Raw genomic sequence first — 21,014 nt, forward strand, 5'->3', positions numbered from 1 at the left:
TCTGTGGTATAGAATTCCACAGGTTCACTAACCTTTAAGAAATGTTTCCATATCTCAGTCCTAAATGGCCTATTCTGTACTGACATTGTTTCCCCCGCCCCCAGTTTCTAAAGTGTGCAACTAGGGGAAATAGCTGCTTTGCCTCTAGTCTGTCCAACCTTGTTAGAATTTTGTTTCAATCAGATCCCCTCAAATATTTCTAATACAGGTGCAGTAATGTAGCACTGAAACAGATCCTTCAGTTCAACCAGTCCATGCCGACCATAATCCCAACTAAACTAATCCCACCTGTCTGCTCTTGACCCATATTCTTTCAAACGTTTCTTATTCATGTACTTATCCAAATGTCTTTTAAACATTGTAACTGTACCACACCCTCTGGAAGGTTATTCCTTACACGAGCCACTCTGTAAAAATGTTTTCCCCATGTCCTTTTTTCACCTCTCTCCTTTCCCCTTTAAAAATATGCCCCCCCCAGTCTTGAAATGCCCCAATCTCAGGGGAAAAAAACACCTGCCGTTCATCTTATCTATATCCCTCATGATTTTATAAAACTCTCAATCTCCTATGCTCCAATGAAAAAGTCCCAGGCTATCCAGCCTATCTCTATAACACAAACTTTCCATTCCCAGCAGCATCCTGGTAAATCTCTTCTGAACCTTCTCCAGCCTGATAACATCCTTCTTATAACAAGGTGACCAGAACTGGACACAGTACGCCAGAAGAGGCCTCACCATAGTCCTCTACAATCTCAACATGACGTCCCAACTCTTATACTCGAAGGTCTGGTCAATGAAGACAAGTGTTCTAATGCCGCCTTAACCACCACATCTATACTTGACAGAAACTTCAAAGAATTATGTTCCTGAACCCCAATGTCTCTCTGTTCTACAACACTACCCTAAGCCCTACTTTTAATTGCATTAGTCCTGCCCTTGTCTGTTTTACCAAAATACAATACTTCACATTTATCCAAATTAAACTCTGTCTACCACTCCTTAGCCCATTGATCCAATCTATCATGCTGTCTTTGAAATCTCTTTGAAAGAAGTTAATTGTCTTTACTGTTCACTAGACCATCAATTTTGGTATAATCCGCAAACCTGTGGTCAATCACTTGCTTCTTATTTGCACAAAGGTAAATACTCTCACTTCCTCAATGTCGTGAGAGATGGGGAGGAACGCAGATATCCAGGGCTTAATTTCCACAAAGGACAGTCCTGTCATCCCTAGTATCACTCTATGAATCTCCACCACACTCCCTCTTTGGCAAGTATGTCCGTCCTTAGGTAAGAAGACCAAAGCTACACACAGCACTCCAGATGTGGTCTTACCAAGGCCCTGCATAACTGCAATAAAACACCTCTACTTCTGAACCCTAATCATCTTTCAATGCAGGTCAATGCAGGTCAATCCTTCTGGCCAGGTGAGCCAATTTGTCTGGGCCACAAAATGGTTTTATTTTGTTAGTTTTCTCCTCCAGGCACTGTTTTACTCTATAAACATCGCCATGTAAGATGCTGGTTCTTCACGATGTTGGAGCAGGAATCTTTGATGAAGTGTTGTATATTTTTCCACAGAGTGACTGTACAAAGCTGTTCAACCAAGGTCTGGGAGCGGAGCAAGCACAAGCAAAGATTGACAGCTGCCTATCAGATTTGGCTGCAGTATCCAACAAATTCAAGGACTTACTGCAGGTGAGATCTAATTTTTAGCTCACATTGTCTTTTAATGAGTTAATTGCAGACTCCAAAATTAATGGGTGACACGGTGGCTCAGTGGTTAGCACTGCTGCTGCACAGCACCAGGGACCCGGGTTTGATTCCCGCTTTGGGTGACTGTCTATGTGGAGTTTGCACATTCTCCCCGTGTCTGCTTGGGTTTCGTCTGGGTGCTCCGGTTTCCTCCCACAATCCAAAGATGTGCTGGTTAGGTGAATTGGCTATGCTAAACTGCCCATAATGTTCAGGGATGTGTAGGTTAAATATATTAGTCAGAGGTAAATGTAGAGTAATAGGGTAGGGGAATGGATCTGGGAGGGATACTCTTTGGAGGATCGGTGTGGATTTGTTGGCCTGTTTTTATACTGTACGGATTCTATGACTCTAGTGTAAAGCAGAAAGTGCTGGAGAAACTCAGCAGGTCTAGCAGCATCTGTAGAAAGAAAAACAGTTAACGTTTTGAGTCCAGTAACCCTTTGTCAGAACTGAAATCAGCCATTTGGTTGTGGTGGGGCAGGATTGTTGTAGGAGCTTTTTTGAGGCAAATGGGAAGAGGAGGGGATAGAATACGTGGAGATAGTGCTGGTAGGGAAGAAATGGAAGGTAAACTAAGGGATTGCTGATGTTAAGCTGAGAGATGAATTCTATGTGGGTGCTAATGGGAAATATGAATATTTGAAAATGTGTTGACTCTGCTGGGAGCAACCCATACAAAACAGGACCTGGGTGTGGGGTGGGTAACTGGAAATTTGTCCAGCACAGCTTCCTTGGTACTGCTGAAAAGCTCAAACTAGAGTATGTTTGCTGTTAGAATACCCAGGCTGTGTCTGAGTAAATGAATAAGGTGTATTTTGTCTTACAGGAAGGTTTAGCAGAACTCAACAGTACAGCTACCAAACCACAGATTAAGCCTTGGATAACCGGGTTCCTCTCCATCTCTCACAATATTGAGGAGGTGAGAGTATTTACTCTTGTGTAAACAAGAAGCAAGTGACTGACCACAATTATAGACATCTCCAGGTTTAGAAATTTGTTTGCCACTACATGGTGCAATTACATGCAGCTTAAGTGTTAAGATTACTTAACATAGTATGGGTCACACCATTATAAAACCAGTATCTTTCCATCCCAACTTGTGTATTTCTGTATCCCTTAATTTGTAAACTGTGTTTGCAGTCCAGTGTCCTGAGTAGACAGTCTATAGCCCACTATGTATAAACCCAATGGTTTATTGCCTGTGGTACATAGTCTTGCTGCTCTGTGTTATTAACCTTTTTTTATATATAACTTATTCATGATTACATTCTCCATCTATAAAAGTGACTTTCTTTTAACCCTTCCAACATTTTATACACACGTTACAAAAGTTCTTCAGACTGCAAGAAAACATCACAATTGGTATAATAGATAGTGACCAGAGGCAGTGGTCTGAAGGTCTCATCTATTGCAGACATTGCTTTCACGTCTCTGTAATATTAACCAGCCTCTGGTACTCTGCATTCAGCCAGATATGCTGAAGGAGCTCTCAAAGTGGTCTTCCTATTCTCAAAAATGATGAAGTGAGTAATGACATGAAGAATTGTTAGTCCTAAGCAGTTATTTAACAGGAGAGCAAAATTCTAATGTGTCTTTTCTCAAGCCATTGCCTTTTGTTTGTTTTACACAATGTTTTATTGTATTCTAGGAGGAATTTAATGATTATGAAGCCAATGATCCCTGGGTTCAACAATTTATTCTCAACCTGGAGCAACTGATGACAGAGTTCAAGGTGTGCCTGTAAGGCTTCCTTAAAATTCAGAAAGTTGAAACTAAATTGAAGATTTGTACAATAAATACAACTTTCCTAATGTTGGATTCTAAAATATAAACTGGCAGTACCAAGAAGGAACCACATTGTTTCCCAACAGTCTCAAGACTATGGAACGTATTACTGTTTTTCATCTCCTCAAAGTGGCCATGTGGGCCTGGTACGGGAGAGCATACCCCATGACTCATTCCTTATCAGTTTTACAGTAAAACTCCCTGTCCCACTTGTGCACTGGTTAATTGAAGCCTGCACAAAACAATCCTGTCTCTTTACAACTGTTGGCTGATTCTATTTCATTAATTTTCAGAATACCCAGTTAGAATTTATTACCTGTTGCTGTGTTTCTAGTATTTTCTGTTTTTGTTTCAGATTACCGGTATAGGTGATTTGCTTTTTAATTCTCCCTAAATGTTGGGCGGGCGGATGGAAGGGAAGGTGCAGTCATTTCTTGATGTTACTGTGTTTGTGTGTTTTCTAGGCTGGATTGTCCCCGGTCATCTATGATAATCTCACTGGTCTGATGACGAGCCTGATTGCGATTGAGCTGGAGAAGGTGGTCCTGAAGTCAACATTTAGCCGGGTATGAGTGGGGAAAGCCACATATTTCAGCATTTTATGTATATTGTTCTGAAACAAATTGAACTGATGGTTTCTGGGGAGGAGGTACTGCCTTCGAGTGGGCACTAAGCCACACAGATGAGCAAATGGTTTACATTTTGAGGATTGGTTGCACGGACGACGCGTTATTCCCCTGTAAGGGATTAAGGGGTGATATAACTGAGGACATTGTAGGGATTACAGCATCTCACTATCTATTCTATCTCAATTGGGGCAATTATTGCCAGGCCATTAGCGATGATGTCAAGAAATATTCCTTTGTGCAAACACTAGGGAACCCTAGGACACCACCAAACCCCCCCCACCCACATCTCCCCTCCCTCTCCCCCCTCCCCCCCAATACACACACACAGATATATATATGTAGCTGTGCTGCAAGAGAAAACCTAAACTATATTGGTCTCAGAAACCATGAGCCATGCAGGGAAATCTTGTCCAGGGATGTTGTGCCAATCACCATCAGAAACCATAGGAGTAAATTACAGATTGTGACTGATACAAACAGGGGAAGTTGCATAAGCAAATACAAATCTTAGAAACTGCAATGTAAGGTACTGATTTTAGTCGAAACTTCAACCACACTGATATCTTTTAGCCCTTCATTTTGGAATAACTGAGTCACCATTTTATTAAGTGATCAGTTGTTTTCCTGAAGATGTTGACTGCTGTTGAGTTCCTGCAGTCCTATAGTAAGCCTCTCCCCAGAAAGCTGCTTCTGTATTCCAAGTCTATTTCACACAGGACAATAGGTGACTGGATAACTTCAGATCTGTGGTTTTCTCTCTATTCCCTTATCCTTAGCCCAAGTAGATGAAGGATAGGCTAAATTGAAACATAATGAAACTTTAGTGGTTAAGACAGTTTATATACCTTCAAAATCCTTAGATCAAAATAGGAAGGAGGGGCCTGAGGAACATTTCAATTACAAATAATGTTTGAATGAGGATTCCTTTCTTCATTTTAAAAATATTTCCTCACCTTCCCAGAGACATCTCCTATCCTCATTCAGACTGACCTGCTTCTTAAAACTGACTTTGCATTATCTCCTCCTGACCTCTTTTGGTTGTTTCTCAGCTTGGTGGGTTGCAGTTTGACAAGGAGCTCCGATCACTTATTGCATACCTGACATCAGTGATCACGTGGACCATTCGTGATAAGTTCGCTCGCCTCTCTCAGATGGCAACTATACTGAATTTAGAAAGGGTGAGTGTGTGGAATAAGATGGAAGAGAGTGGGATGTGGTTCATGTGTAGACTAATGTAGACTATTTATATTTATATTAATTAAAAACTGAAAGAGCTATGGATGGTGTAAATCAGAAACTAAAGTAGAAGTTGCTGAAAAAGACTCAGCAGGACAGGCAGCATCTGTGAAGAGAAATCAGAGTTAACGTTTCAGGTCCATTCTGAGGAAGGGTCACCGAAACATTAACTCTGATTCCTGTCCACATATGCTGCCAGACCTGCTGAGCTTTTCCAGAAACTTGTTTTTGTTTTCCATTTATATTACTCCTTTCACAATCACAAAATCTGCAGAAGTGCTTTACAACTAATAAAGTACTTCCAAAATGTAATCACTGTTGTAATGTAAGAGACCAGCTGACAACTTTAGGGATCCCTGAGGAGGTTTTGACTGTACGGGAGTTTTAATTCTGATTTCCAGCATCTGCAGCATTTTGCTTGATGGCAACGAGACTGGGAAGCTTCAATAAAATGGAGGTGAGAGTTATAAGGCAACAATAGGCTGGTTTCAGAGTTGATCTGAAGCAGTGCACTGGCTGCAACAAAACAATTGAAATAGAACTCTAGAAGCTCCTGAGAGAACAACAGATACTGGTCCAGCAAGTCTCCTCCACCCAGACTAATTGTTATAAAGTTCTGTCATCAACAGCTTTTGATTTCCTACTTCACAGAATCTATTGATCCATCTAACTGTGTTGTTTGACCCTGGAGCAACTTGCCACTAGGAGTTAGTGCTGCCTGTAGAGAATTTTTTTACTCTGATATAATTCACATGTCTTTTGCAAAGTTAAACATTGTTACTTGTGTTTTAAATACCTGGTTTCTTTAACATTTCATTATTTGAATGTGCTGCATTATGTTTCCTGTCAGTCATTTCTTCAGTGAGAATGGTCTTCCTTCATAACTTCACTTTTAAAACCTCCAGTTTCTGCCTCTCTTGCCTAAACCCTTTCTAACGTATCCATAGCTTTTTGATGATCAACACTGTGCATACTCCAGAACTGACCATGTCACTGGTCTGTACAGTGTCATTATTATCTACTTTCCTTTTTAATTCAGTGTTCTATATTAATAACTGCCTCACATTGACCAGGCATTTGGAGGTGTGATCAATTATACTCTCTCTTCTCCCACCCCGTTCAGTGCCTGATGGACACACATTTCCTGTTACCCCTTCCCATATGTATAACTCTAACTCTACCAGGTTCAGGTTGGTGAATAATTCTGTTACACTGTACTTCAATCTCTACATAACATGTGGCTTCGCACCTATATTTCTCATCACTTTTTGTTTCTACAGGTCACTGAGATTTTGGATTACTGGGGACAGAATTCTGGTCCATTGACCTGGCGTCTTACACCCGCTGAGGTGCGTCAGGTGCTTGCACTGCGGAATGACTTTCGTAGTGAGGACATCAAGAGGCTTCGCTTGTAGCAGTTGTGCTTGGTCAATCTTCAGAGGATCAATTATTATGATTCCTCTTGGACAGCAAGACTTTGCATATTCAGACAGTGGGGCTTTGTCCAGCATTTTTAAAAATCTCATTGACTGGATGTGGTGTACACCAGGAATAACTTGCATATGTTTTTGTTTTCCAAAGGGATTTTGTGCATTAATTGACAGACTATTTGAGTGTTGGGGAGAGGTTCAGAACCATTCACATACTGGAATAAAGGGTAAAACTTCATTATCTTTGGACTGTGCTGTACCAGGTCATGTTGCAGGGAGATGGATTGTTTTCAGGATGTGATTTGCCAGACTTTAAGTGTAATCTATTTACTCTGTCCACTGAGGTAACAACAGAATAGGGATATTGCCCAATTTCACTCCTGATGTGCGGTGAGATGGTCTGATCTTGGTTGGCTAGACTGGCAGGTGAAGCAGTGGCTAATATCTGATTCCTGGATTTGGTTCTGTGAATAATTTTAGTAAGTATGAATAGGGGTACATCACCCAAAGCCTGGATTGGACGTGGCTATGGTAATCCCAGTGTTTAAATAGCCAGCTAAATATATAGCTGACACACCAGGGCACTACTGAAAGAATGAGTATTAGACTGTTGGGTGAGATATTAATTCAAGACACTGTGGCTGTTTGGTTGGACATATAGTACTATTTTCCAGACCTTGAAGGTCATTTCTAATATCCTATTCAAAGTTTCAGTAATCAGTACTGTGGGAGCGTGGAGTGAGGTATGGAATTAATATAAAATGAATAACTGAGGCGTGGAACTAGCAGGAAGACCTCCCTAGTACATGCTGCAAAATGAATTGTTTGTTGGGCGAGGGATTTTAAATTTTCACTCTTTCCTACATTTTCAAACCAGAGAATTGAATGGGTATTTATAATTTGTGTTGAAGTTGCCTAAATTAGTTCACCTTTGAACCACAAAGAATGATTTGGATTTCTATGGTGGTTTTTGTATCCTCTAGCTGTCCTGCATGCTTTCTAGCCAATAAAATAGTTTTGAATTGCATTCTCTGGTACAATGTGGTAAACAAGGTGTCAACTGACACAGTAAAGCAGACAACAAAGAAATAAATTGCCAAACAATCTGTTTTCTCACTGGGTTTTGTCTACATCTTATCATGCACCTAAATTTAGCTATGATCTTACTGAACAAAACAGCAGGCTTGAGGGGCTGAATAGCCTTCTTCACCTCCTGATTTCTAAGTTTGTTTGTTTTCAAATCCTTCAATGCCTTTGCATCTTCATAGCTCTGTAACCTCCAATTTTAATTAAGCAGTTATGTGGAAAATAACATTTGTAACAGATATACCATTTTGCATACTATCAGGGGTGGGGGGAGGTGATAGCAGTAGAAGCCAAGTCTATGGTAATGTGTGGCTTTGATACCCAGGTGGAGGAGGAAGAATGGTAGGGCTATGGTGATAAGGGATTCAAAAGAAATGGAACTGACAGGCATTTCTTTTGCTGCAAGAGAGATTCCAGAATGGTATGGTGTCTCCTAATACCAGCATTAAGGAAGTTTTGGAGTGGCTGCAAGGTGTTCTGAAGGGGGAAAATAAAACTTAGATGACCAACAAAGTTTTAAAAATAAGTGTAAAGGCTTTGTGCCTTAATACATGGAACATCTGAAGCGAAGTAGATGAATTAGCAGTGCAAATAGATAAGTTATGAATATGGAGACATGGCTGCAGGGTTGACCAATGATGGGACCTGGATATGTAGGAGTATTCATTATTTCGGAATGATAGACAGAAACGGAAAGGTGGGATAACATTGTTCGTAACAGATTAAATCAATGTAATGGTGAGGAACTATATCTGTCCTTGAGTTTTTTTTCATCACCATTTTCTGTGTAAATAATGTTGGGTTTATCTATAACCTCCCAAATAGTAGTGGAGATATAAGGGAAGGTATTATATAAGTAATCAGATATGGATGCAACTTTAGTTTCATCAGTCTATATGTAAATTTTAAACTAGGTGGTTAATAGATGGGGAAAAAAAACTCAGCCGTGTGGAAGTGCACTTCTGGATATAAAAAAAATGTGAAACCAAACTATTGTGGAGGGGGATTTTCAGAAGTGTATATATGGTGGTTTTATAGATCAATACATTGAAGTAACCAGAGATCAGGCTATTTTAGATTTGGTACTATTGCAATGAAAAAGAATTAACTAATAATCTTTTTGCACTGTGTACTTTGAGCAGAGTGATGCGTTCTTCATTAAGATGAGGTTGAAGTAATTGTAGCTGAACCAAATGGGTGTAAGGTACAAAGTGCCAAAGATGGATAAGCAATGGTTAATATTTAAAGAACATGTGAATGAATTACAACAATTATTCATTCCTGTCTCATGCAAAAATAAACTGAAAAGTTGGCTTAATCTAAGGTGGCTCCCTCATGGAGCTTGAGGATGAATTGTTGAATCAAAGCCTCACCTATTAATTCTGATGAAAATTAATAATCCTACGACACTAATGTCTTAACTAACGTTCTAACGTGACGAACAGCAGTTGCAAAGGAGCATCAACACCTGCAAGATCCCCTCTCAGCCACCTACCATCCTGACGTGGAAATAAATTGCTGTTCCTGGAATTCCTTTACTAATAGCACTACACTATACAGATTACAGAGGGACAGGAAACTAGCCCACCACCACCTTCTGCAGGTCAGCTGCTAACACCCTCAACCTATAATGTTGGTCCAGCCAGCGATGCCCAGATCCTTTAATGAATAATCCTTAATGATGAAAAATATAAATTCCCAAACCTTCCCAACGAAAAGCAACTGATTGAAACACTAATGAAGTGCCACGATACGATAGCAACGTAATTCTGGGGTGTGAATTGAGTTATAAAACATTTATACCTCATCCAGCCAGTGGCAGTATCATTCTGAATTGTTGAGGATTTGCTTCAGCTCATTACCAATGCTGTTCAATGCTTGCAGCATATACCAGAATGATTCTGACGTTTTGGCTTCATAAAAATAAACTTTATCTTCAGAAAGGTTGATCCAATGATTTGAAATTCACTTAAATGTTATTACACCCAATGATTTCTGTCTGATTATCTATAATAGTCCACATTTTGTGCATTATGTTGGTTTAACCCAAAAATTATTTTGTAAGGCAGGAGATGGTGTGTTAAATAGTTCGTGTAGGATTCATTCTCCCCCAGCTCCACTCAAACGCACAGTGATTCCAGTCTCATCTACTTCCACTGCATGGACACTGAAGTTTCCCAAACCCTGCAAGAAAGTCAGAATTGAAATCTGTTACAACTTTGTCCTATCCTCTCAATACCAGACTAACAGCTTATGGGACAGACCCAGGTATCTGGATAAGAGAGAATAGGGAACTTTGACACAAACTCTGGTATTTCACTGAGACCCTTCTTAACATCTATGATAATTAGACTGAGGGCAAGAGGAGAAAGAGGAATTGTTAAAGATCAAAAATTTGTCTTTGTGAAATTAACTATTGTCTTAGAAATTAGGAGGCAAGCATTCAAACAGTTCATATTAAAAGGGAAGGGGAAGACCTCCCTCGAAATGACACGAGTCTCCAGGAAACCAAGAGTAAATCCAGAATTTTAGAGTCACAAGAGATCCAACAAAATGGAAAATGTTCTGTTAACTACACAGGAAGATGCTTTCCCTGCAGTGACATCACCAGCTCTATGTTTTGCTGGCAATGTGCATATGAAGTCCATAGGATCATGACGAGGCAATTCAGCCCTTAAAGCATGTTTTGCCATTCGTTTTGATTATGAATGGTCTGCCTCTTAACTCATATAGCCTTCCTTTCATAACCCTTAATACTATTTCCAAAAATAAATATCATTCCCAACTGACTGCCAGCCTCAATAGCTTCTTAAGAGAGTTTGATCCAGACTTCCGCATTCTGATTATTACCACTGAACAGCCTAGCTCTAACATGAAGGTTCAACATGCCTTGATCTGGACCCACCCACCATGGAAGACAGTTTATCGACCAAATCAACCCTTTCAAGATCAAAAACATCACAAATTTCTTCATCTCTAAATTACCCCTCCATCTTCTATTCTCAAAGGAACACAAATCTAGACTAACTACCTATATCATAATTTAATGGAAATATTAGCATTCTGTCATAAGTAAGTCTGTTGTTGCAGTGAAGCCCAACACTAGCTGGAGGAACACCACCTCATTTTTCTGCCTCGGCACTATACGGACTCAACGTTCAGTTCAACAATTTAAGAGCATTAACTTTTAACCCCTTTTGCCCACCTCCCTGCCAGTGATTTTATTTTGCCTAGGTATACGCTCATCAAATCCTACAATTTTTTGGCTATCCACAGCTATCATTAACACCCATTTTGTATCTCTTAATCTCCTTTATTACTACTAATTACTTGTCTTTTGCTGTCTGTTCCACTCACTCCTCTCCCTTTGTCAACAACATAAACACAGTCATTTTCTAGCTCTGTTCAGTTTCAAAGACTACACAAAACATTAACTCTGCTTCTCTCCCCACGGCTGCTGCTCGACCTGCTGAGTCTGCAGCACGTTATCGGAGCGAACAGAAGTCCTACTTCCCTGGAGTGATAGGTCTGACAGGGAAATCTCAAGAATGTGAAGATTTGATTTGGCTCACCTGACTATAAACAGTCAAATCAAAATTCCTGCAACTCCTAATACCAATAATATCCTGTAGTGATGTGTGACCAATTCTCAAATTAAGCAGTTTGGTCTTTACGGGAGACAGGAATACCATGATGATGTACTGTGGGAGGGTCTCTGTAACAGCTAACCATCCTACCTTGCTTGTTCTCAGTATCCTCTCGATGGCGTTTTTCTGTTGAGGTTCCTTGGTCAGAAGGTAAAGGAAGCCTCCACCTCCTGCCCCAGCCAGGCTCTGCCCGTGTACGTGGGGCTGGAGGACAGCCATTATTTGTCGGACGGCAGAGGGCTCACACCCAGGAGCCATGCATTTCTTCTGCTGCCAGTAAGTGTTCAGGCATTGGCCAATCCAGGGGAGGTCACCTGCCAAATACAACAGATTATCAGAAATGTACATGTTTCTCTCCCTCTTTCTACAGTCACATAAGTAGTGAAAAGGGTATCAAAGGATGGTTGGGGCCTATTAGGGTCCAGAAAGGGGATTTCCGCTTGGAGGTAGGGGGCATGATAAGATACAGGAGAATCGACGTTTCGGGCATAAGCCCTTCTTCAGGAAGAAGGGCTTATGCCCGAAACGTCGATTCTCCTGTTCCCTGGATGCTGCCTGACCTGCTGCACTTTTCCAGCAACACATTTTCAGTTCTGATCTCCAGCATCTGCAGACCTCACTTTCTCCTCCGGCATGATAAGATACTAAATTAATATTTTTATCTGCCATTACAAAGAAGAAGATATTACCAATGTGGTAGTGACTGTGGAAGAGGATGTAGTTAACTAAAAATAGACAAGAAACATGTGACAGGCTTTGCTTTGTTTAAGGTTGAAAAATCACTAGCACTGAAGAGATTTCAAGGGTGTCTAGTTGTTTGCTGCTTCCCTCTTCCAATTCCCCATTCTCTCAAACATCACTTTCATCTCTCTACCCTCAGCTTGCAAATTCCCTCTCTTGGTCACCCCACTCCATCCCACCCAGCTGTCCCTTCTCCCAGTCCCTGTTGCTCACTGCTTGCTTGACACTTTGCTCACAGTCTCCTGCTCACTGTCCTATTCCTATCGCCATCTTCCCCTACCTCTGCATTATTTTTGGAGTTGGATTTCAAAACAGAGGCAGATGGACTTTGGTCAGTGAGGTTTATTTAAGGAGATCAGAAACTCAATTTTGAACAGTGACCGAAGTACATAATTTCTAAGAAGCCAACTATTTATTGAATCCCTGAGGTGATAAATGAATAAGATGTTTATACTGCTAGTTTAGATTTGACTTCAGGACACAAGATTTTAGTTTAGAAGAATCTAGAGATCAGTTTAAAAGGTAGAATAAGTTTTCTCATAGCAGGGAGAGCAAGCTTTTCCAGTCAGTTCAGGATAATTCATCACCTCAGCATAAGTAGTTTCTAGTCTGTGGAGCTTCTAAGCTAGGAGAGTTTGGATAGAAAACTTAAAGTTGTTAAAACTTAAAGATCAGGCTATCAGAATTGGTAAGAAGTTCATGTCAGTGGACTCCAAGAGGAATCATCTTTAGGGACCAAGGGTAGGAAAGGTTAAGAAAAATATAAAAAGCTGACATAGGAGTGATCTCTCTCTGGGATTGAGTTTCTGTTGAGAAACAGATTGAAACTTTGTATTGATGTTTGTGTTAAGATCCTTCCAATTGTCATATATATAGTATATATTTATTTATAGCTCTTTGATTTTATTTTTCTTTTGCACAATAAAATTATGTTCTGTTGTTGAAGCACACTTGCAGTCTCGTGTGAATATGTTTCTGTGATTATCCACCATGGAACCCAAAAGCAAAAATTAAATATATGATCTATCAAGCTGGGCTTCATTCTGGGATCAGACTTGTCCAGTATTACCATCAGCCGGGATCATAACTGTTGTGTATTGCTTTCTTGTCCTACCTCTCAGTTTTCACTTCCTCCAACCAACCCCCTCACAATCTCTACCCACTGCTGTGTTTCTCACTGCTTCCACCTTGAAAATTAAAGGGCAAAAAAACAGGAAGAAACTTAAACTAATTGTGATCATTACAGAAAACGTACTCGGAAAACTAACAGGGTTAACAGCTGGCAGGTCTCCTCAGCCTGAGTGCTTGTGGCCTAGGGTCTTAAAGGAAGTGATAGAGAGATAGTAGATGTACTGCTTGTAGTCTTCCATAATTCCCTAGGTTTTGGAAAGGTCTCAGTGGATTGTAAAATCCATAAATGTAACATGTCAGTTCAAGAAAGAGGGAAACAGAAAAGAAACTATAGGCCAGTTAACATAACATTTGGTAAATGCTAGAATCCATTGTTAAGAGGAGGCAGTGTGCAGGGCACTTTGTGTAATGTTTTCAGTCAAGGAAAGTAAACATAGTTTTGTGAAAAGGAATTTGGACAGCATCAATGGATTAATCCTGGGTAAAGCCATGGTGCACTCACGGGGAAAACCAAATGATCAGAATGGAAAACTAGGTACTGGGTCGCCACCTGATCACCTATGGCTGTATGTGGAAGCAGGTCAACACACAGACAGACTCTTGCCTCTCTTTCTCTAACCCAGTCCAAGTCAGAGGCTAAATCTAGGGATCAGCTGGTCAATGTAACTTACTATCAATATGGAATCTGGCTTTATCTGGAATCTTATTTGGAACGTTCTGATTGCTAAGACACTAGCCAGTGTGCTTTCCACTGTTTGATTCTGTGATAGTGCTGATGGCAGGTCCAGCAGTTTTGCTTACCTTTGATAAAAGCTTGAGCACATTCCTCTGCATTCCTGACCAGCGCATCTGCATTCTCCACAATACTGGGCACCCTGGCGTACCAACTCCTCAGTACATCCTGCAAAACAACCAAAACAAATCTCAAAAACTGGGATTAAAACTACTTCCTTACTCGAAACTTCCCTCAGACAAGGGTCGTGAAGAAGGGCTACACCCGAAACATCAGCTTCTGCACTTCCTGATGCTGCCTAGCTTACTGTGTTTTTCCAGCCTTCTGCCAGTCTACTTTGGATTCCAGCATCTGCAGTTTTTATGTCTCCAGAGAAGCGTCCAGCTGTCCAGTCAGCCCGCTTTCCAACTACTACAGTCTAAGAAAAGTGCTTCAGTAGAACTTCTTAAAAATGTATTTTTTATTCATCAGCTATGGCTGAGGCAGGCAAGTCAGCATTTACTGTACAGCAAACCTTTTATATTCTGGCACCAAAGGACCAGGAGTGGACCAATTGATCAAATTTTCTGGTTGACCAAAAGGTCCTATAATTAAAATAAAACACACACTAAGTCATAGAAACATAATGCAGGGGGTACACACATTACTGTTATATTTTGTTTACAGTATTAATCACTATAATAACAATGTAACTTTGCCTTTAATAAAACTTAATCAGAAGAGAGCCCTCTCACACTCTCAACTGACTACTCGTAGATTATGGTATTTGAGGAGAAGTTGACTTGAGATTGCATCAACTGTTGATATTTTGTGTGGCCATTCAATTGGAAAATACGTATATTTACCTTGAAGTAAATCAATTTGAAAAACTATAGTAAATGGATAGGGTAATACAGTAAACTTCACAGTATTTGAGTAATATAATTTTTGCTGGTTTATCAAGAGTGCCAGTTTATAAGGTGCCAGACAAAACAACGTTTGCCGAATACCTTGAGAAGGTGGTGATGAGCTGCTGCTGCCTTAATTTAATATATTCTTTACAGTGCAAAGGCACCCACAGCACTGTTAGATAGGGAGTTCCAAGTTTTTGAGCCTTTGACAGTGAAGGAACAGTAATATTATTCCAAGTCAGCGGAGTGGCTTGGAGGGGAATTGGGTGGTGATATTTCCATGCATCTGCTGTCCTTGTCCTTCTAGGTGGTAAAGATCTCAGAAGATGCTGTCTGAGATGCCTTGGTGAGGTGCTGCACTACATCTTGTAGATGGTACACAATGCTCCATAGTGGTGATGTCAGAGGGCGTACCAATCAAATGGACAGCTTTGCTTTGGATGATGGCGGGCTTCACTCAGCCAGGGAAGTGGAGAGGCTTCTATCACACTCCTGGCTCGTGCCTTATCAATCTTGCACAGGCTTGGGGATTCAAGAGGTGAATAAATTACTTCAGAATGCCCAGCCTCTAACCTGACTCCAAGCAGGTGAAAGTGTTGCCCCAGATTCTTGTTAGCTCTAGTTTTGCGCGGGCTTTATGTGCCACACTTGATCCAAACATAGCCTTGATGTTGAGGGTGGTCACTCTCCCCTCACCTCTGAAATTCAGTTCCTTTGTCCATATTTAAACCAAGATGTCATGAGATCTGTAACCAAATGATCTTGGTGGACGCCAAACTGAGCATCCGTGAGCAAGTTATTGCTGAGTAAATAGTCCTTTAATTAGTCTGAGGTAGGATTTCTATTGGTGTCCAGCAGGAAACGCTGTCAAACCAGTGGAGGCCAGCACCTCTACTTCCGACAGTGATATCAGAGTGGTAGTCACCACTGTAATGACAGAGAGGCTAAGGAACTGGCGTTGAGTGATGGACCCGATATTCAGCTAATCCTGACATCTTGCTTGCCCAGACTAACAGGCTGCAGGGATCACATTAGGAGATGTGGAGAGGTAAACCTATTCAGAACCCATCCCAAATGACCTCAGAAGCGAGCAAAAAGCCCTCCTCCCATCCCTTTTCATTGGCCAGTTGCCTGTACGGTTGTGCATGTGACACTTTTGCTGCCCATTACATCAGAGGCACAAATTGCCCACCCAATTGGGTTATGTGGAGATGATCACCCATCACCTCCCCAGCCACTCTAAGAATCATGGTGAGCATGGTCAGACCAGAGCCAGTGCCAGGCACTGTGTAACATTTCAGTTGAGAGTTCCCTGAGGGCAGTGGGTATGGTGGTAGATTTGTGACACTGGGATATTTGGGTCCTGACACTGTGACTACTGCTGGAGTTTGTTATGTGATGAGTGAGTTAAACCTGTAGAAGGTTGCGTGCGAGTCTTGTCTTCCCCGTGTACACCAGCAGCAAGTGGTTATTCAGAGTCTTCATGAAGGCGTCAGTCACTGCAATGCGCTCAACATCTACTCGCAGCGGCAACTGGGACTTGGACCGACCAATCTTGATACCAGGTACTAGACCTCCGACTTGGTCCTGCCAGCCTCCACCTAGAAAAGGAAGGAATGTTAATAAGGAGAAAGAAAGACATGCTTTCACAGCACAGGACAGCCCAAAGCTACATTTTTGAAGTGGAAACACAGGGGCTAATTTGCACCCTGATAATGCCCCCCTCCCGAAATTCCATTTGGTTCCTCAATCACTCCCAGTACACCCTCCATTCCCACATCAGTTTCCTCTGCAAGCACAGGAGATGCACATTTTAACCTCCGCATTCTTTACCATCGAAGGCTCCAAACACTCCTTTCTGGTGAAAGTGTTCTACTTCTTTCAATTTGTTAAACTATTGTCACCATTTAATGGGGAAGAATGCACCTCCAATAGTACTCCATTGTTTCACACACCGTCACAAAATGTATAAATGTAAAAAGTCCCAACAAGACCACCAAAATGACTAAGTTGCCTGACTGACTACTATTCAGGACAAAATCATATCACACTAGGATTTGTCAGTAACAGAAAGTTAACTGTTCCACATTTAACTTTACCAAGAGCAGAGAAAAGAAAGGATTTCTCTTGTATAACAATACAACTTAATTTGTCCCCTTTCAAAACACCCATCTACACACATGCTCAATCGCAATTAAGAGAAACAAATGAGTACTTAGACAAGTCCTAAGAGCTGTGATGGACCTGAAAGACATCTGTGCACAATTAGTAGTTCAGGATAGCTGAGTGGGATGAAAGGCCCACAATCAGGAAGACCCAGGAACATATCTAGTTTGGTGAAGTTAGCAGTCTGCGAAAGCTGGTGTTGTGTCTGTGAATAAGTACTGAACTGCACTTTCAGAGTCCAGGGGAGAATGGAACATATAGAACAGGAACAGTTGTTGAGACATCCATGACTCAGCAGCTCTTGAGGGGATGTTTCAGACTAGATTGGCAAAAGTGAAGAATTATAATCTCATGTGAAGTTTAATGAGATTTGATGACTGGGGAGTTAATGTCTGGGGAGTTGCCCAGGAATTCGTTGGATGCCCATTGTGGGGTGTTGATCTTGTGTAACGATAGCACAGTAATACAATCTACAATACATGAGCAACTTATTTCTAACAGCCGGAATTAACATGAGGTAAACATGATTATTAGGTCAAGCTGCACGTGTATTGTAGATTATATCACTGTTCCAGCCCTGCAAAAGAAAGTCCATTCTTGTTTGTTTAGAAGTGTGGAATCTTGTGTCTTAATAAATCTCCCAGAACTCTCATCTTATTGACTTCAAAAATAAAACCTGCTGGTCCCCAGGCAGATAAGAACTCAAAGTGGTAGCCTGGTACAGAATTATAAAATAATTTCACAATAATACACACCAGAAACTCTGTGTTTTGTGGCAGTGGCTAATCAATTATCAAGCTACGCAGATGAGAAGGTCGTTGGCTTCATGTCTATTTTCTACTTATATAGTTGGGCTCTGCTCAGAACATAAAAAAACACAATTGCTCCCGGAACCCCTTTGTTAGAATGGGATGAGTTTTGCTACCTTATGACTCTTGCTGCGAGTACTCATTCATGGACCATTGGAAAGAATTATATGTCAAGACGAATACAATTGCACAGGCTAACTATTGGTTGATCCTGGAAATGAAGGGCTTGTCACATGAGGAGCGATTGAGGACTCTCAGTCTGTACTCAAAGCAGTTTAGAAGGATGAGGGGGTATCTGATTGAAACTTAGAGTGCCTGGATAGAGTGGATTCCATGAGAAGTTGTTTCCATGAGTAGGAGAGACTAGGACCCAAGGGCACAGCTCTGGAGTGAACGGAGGACCCTTTAGAACTGAGATGAGGCAGAATTTCTTCAGCCAGAGGGTGGTTAATCTATGGAACTCATTGCCGCAGAGGGCTGTACAGGCCAAGACATTGAGTATATTTAAGACAAAGATAGATAGGTTATTTAATAGTAAAGGGATCAAGGGTTACAGGGAGAATGCAGGAGAATGGGTTTGAGTAACAGATCAGCCATGATCGAATGGCAGAGCAGACCCCATGGGCCAAAATGGCCGAATTCTGCTCCTATGTCTTTGGTCTCATGGAGACTATTCCAGTTCTTGGTGTTTGTACTGCTTCTTTGATCATTTTAACTCAGTGCCAATCCCCTGCCTTTTCCCCCACAATCCTGCACATTGTTTGTATTTAAACAAGCATTCAACACCTTCTTGAATCGATCAATTGAATCTGTCTCCACCACTCTCCATGGTGCATCCTGTATCCTAAGAACTCGCTGAGTGAATCAGCACTTTTCCCTCATCCTGAATTTCCTTCTTTATAAAAATACTTTAGAACTGTGCCCTCTGGTTCTCAACCTGTTTTTAAGCAAGAACATGCTGTCCATACCCCCTTGTGATTTTGAAAACCTCTATCAAATCTCCCTTTTAAGCCTTCTGGCCAAGGAACAGTCCCAACTTAGAACATAGAACAGTACAGCACAGAACAGGCCCTTCAGCCCACGATGTTGTGCTGACCATTGATCCTCATGTAAGGTAAACCTAATGTACGAACCCTCAAATTTCTGTGACCATATGCATGTCCAGCAGTCTCTTAAATATCCCCAATGACCTCGCTTCCACAAATGCTGCTGGCAACGCATTCCATGCTCTCTCAATTCTCTGCGTAAAGAACCCGCCTCTGACATCCCCTCTATACTTTCCGCCAAACAGCTTAAAACTATGACCCCTCATATTAACAATTTCTGCCCTGGGAAAAAGTCTCTGGCTATCAACTCTATCCATGCCTCTCATTATCTTGTACACCTCAATTAGGTCCCCTCTCTTCCTTTTTTCCAATGAAAGAAGTCCAAACTTCTCCAAAACACTTCTCCAAACCTTCCTCATTACTGAAGTGGCTCATCCCTGGAACTGTTTTTGTAAACCTCTTCCCCATTCCCTCCAATGTATTTACATTCTTCCTATAATTTGGTGTCCAGAAATATATACAACTCCCCAGCTGAGATCTCACCAGTGTTTTATATAAATTTATCATTATCTTGTAAACTCGGTCCCTAATTCTGATTTCTATTGTATGATTTATTCACAGCTCTCTCCACTTGTCCTGCCATTTTTAATGATTTATATACATATACATCTCTCTGCTTCTGCCTTTAGAATAATACTCTCTTTTATACTGTCACTTCCTGTTGTTTGTCTCAAAGTGTATCATCTCTCACTTCTCTGCATTCATATTCATCTGCCACCTATCTGCCCACTCCACCACTTGACTATGTCCTTTTGAAGTTCTGCACTGTCCTCCTCACAGTTTACAATTCTCCCAAGTTTTGTGCTGTCCACAAATGTTGAAATCAAGACCATGATCTTTATCATTTATATATCAGGGAAAGAAAGAGTTCCAATTACAACTTGTGGGGAACTCCACAAACATTTCTCCAGCCCAAAAAAACCCATTAACTATTAATCTCTGTTTCCCATCCCTCAGTTAATTTTTTACCCATGCTGCAACTGTCCTTTTTATTCCATAACCAATAACTTTCCTCATAAGTTTATTGTATGGCACTGTATCGAACATCTTTTAAAAGTTCACATATACTACATTATCAAAGTCTCCCTCATCAATCCTCTGTCACTCTTCAAAAGACAAAAGGAAGTTAAGACATGATTTTCCCTTAAAACACCCATGCCAACAATTTTGAATCAACACACATTCTTCCACAAACTATTAATTCTATCTTGAGTAATTGTTCCTAGAAGCTTCCCCACCACCAAAGTTAAACCGATTGAGCTGTTTTTGCTGTTACATCATCCAATCCTATCTCTGCCCGGTCTAATGTGCGCTCAAACCATCATTGATGTGCGTGGTTCCTCCAGACCTGACAATCCTAAAGCACTCTGGCTGCCCTCCCACACCCTACTCTCTGTAAACAGGACAGCGTCCAGAACCCTGATGCCTGTGTCTTTCCTTACATCAGGTTCCATTCATCCATCAACCCTGTGCTTGCTAACCTCCACTTGCTCCTGGATTAAACAATCCATTGATATTAAAATTCTCAGCCTTAGCTTTAAATTCCTTCAATACCTTATGATCCCCTATCATTGTAATCACTCCCAGCCCCACAACCCTCTGAGATAATAGTGCTTCCCTAATTTTGGGGAGCGTGCTGGATTTTAATCCCGATACCATTGTTGCCTGTGCGTTTAGCTTCCTGGTCCCTGAACTCTGGAATTCCCTTCCTCCATCTCTTTCCTCCTATACAATCTTCTTAAAACCTAACTCTTTGACTGAGTTTCACATCATGAGCCCGAATGTCTTTTTACGTGGCTCAGTGGCAAATATTTCTTTAATCTGCTCCTGTAAAGCTTCTTGGATTGTCTGATTAGATTCAACACACT

General features: G+C 41.1%; 2 protein-coding genes across 10 annotated transcripts in view; one reads left to right on the forward strand and one right to left on the reverse strand.

Moving 5' to 3' along the window:
* cog4 (component of oligomeric golgi complex 4) overlaps window positions 1–13,261 on the forward strand; it is a 68,176-nt gene extending 54,915 nt beyond the window's left edge. The window contains exons 14-20 of one of the 3 annotated variants that reach the window (XR_015760002.1): window positions 1,581–1,697; window positions 2,584–2,676; window positions 3,406–3,489; window positions 4,007–4,108; window positions 5,221–5,349; window positions 6,688–9,829; window positions 9,868–13,261. Coding sequence is in view for 1 of the 3 variants with exons in the window: in XM_043707354.2 (XP_043563289.2) it covers window positions 1,581–1,697; window positions 2,584–2,676; window positions 3,406–3,489; window positions 4,007–4,108; window positions 5,221–5,349; window positions 6,688–6,822 (660 nt within the window). In the remaining 2 variants the exon portion in view is untranslated. Of the gene's footprint in view, window positions 1–1,580; window positions 1,698–2,583; window positions 2,677–3,405; window positions 3,498–4,006; window positions 4,109–5,220; window positions 5,350–6,687 lie in introns of those variants that run through there. The other 2 variants (XM_043707354.2, XR_006314186.2) reach the window with 2 other exon arrangements.
* fcsk (fucose kinase) overlaps window positions 1–21,014 on the reverse strand; it is a 387,175-nt gene that overhangs the window by 2,047 nt on the left and 364,114 nt on the right. For 5 of the 7 annotated variants that reach the window (XM_087996077.1, XM_087996074.1, XM_087996072.1 and 2 more), the window contains 4 exons: window positions 16,479–16,666; window positions 14,244–14,343; window positions 11,661–11,884; window positions 9,973–10,107 (listed from right to left, as the gene is read on the reverse strand). In XM_087996077.1, the coding sequence (XP_087852203.1) occupies window positions 10,024–10,107; window positions 11,661–11,884; window positions 14,244–14,343; window positions 16,479–16,666 (596 nt within the window). In that variant the 3' untranslated portion in view covers window positions 9,973–10,023. Of the gene's footprint in view, window positions 1–9,726; window positions 10,108–11,660; window positions 11,885–14,243; window positions 14,344–16,478; window positions 16,667–21,014 lie in introns of those variants that run through there. The other 2 variants (XR_015760001.1, XM_087996073.1) reach the window with 2 other exon arrangements.

This window comes from Chiloscyllium plagiosum, unplaced genomic scaffold, assembly GCF_037043375.1.
Source record: "Chiloscyllium plagiosum isolate Xiang-an unplaced genomic scaffold, Cpla_swu_hap1 HiC_scaffold_17, whole genome shotgun sequence".
Lineage (NCBI taxonomy): Eukaryota > Metazoa > Chordata > Chondrichthyes > Orectolobiformes > Hemiscylliidae > Chiloscyllium > Chiloscyllium plagiosum.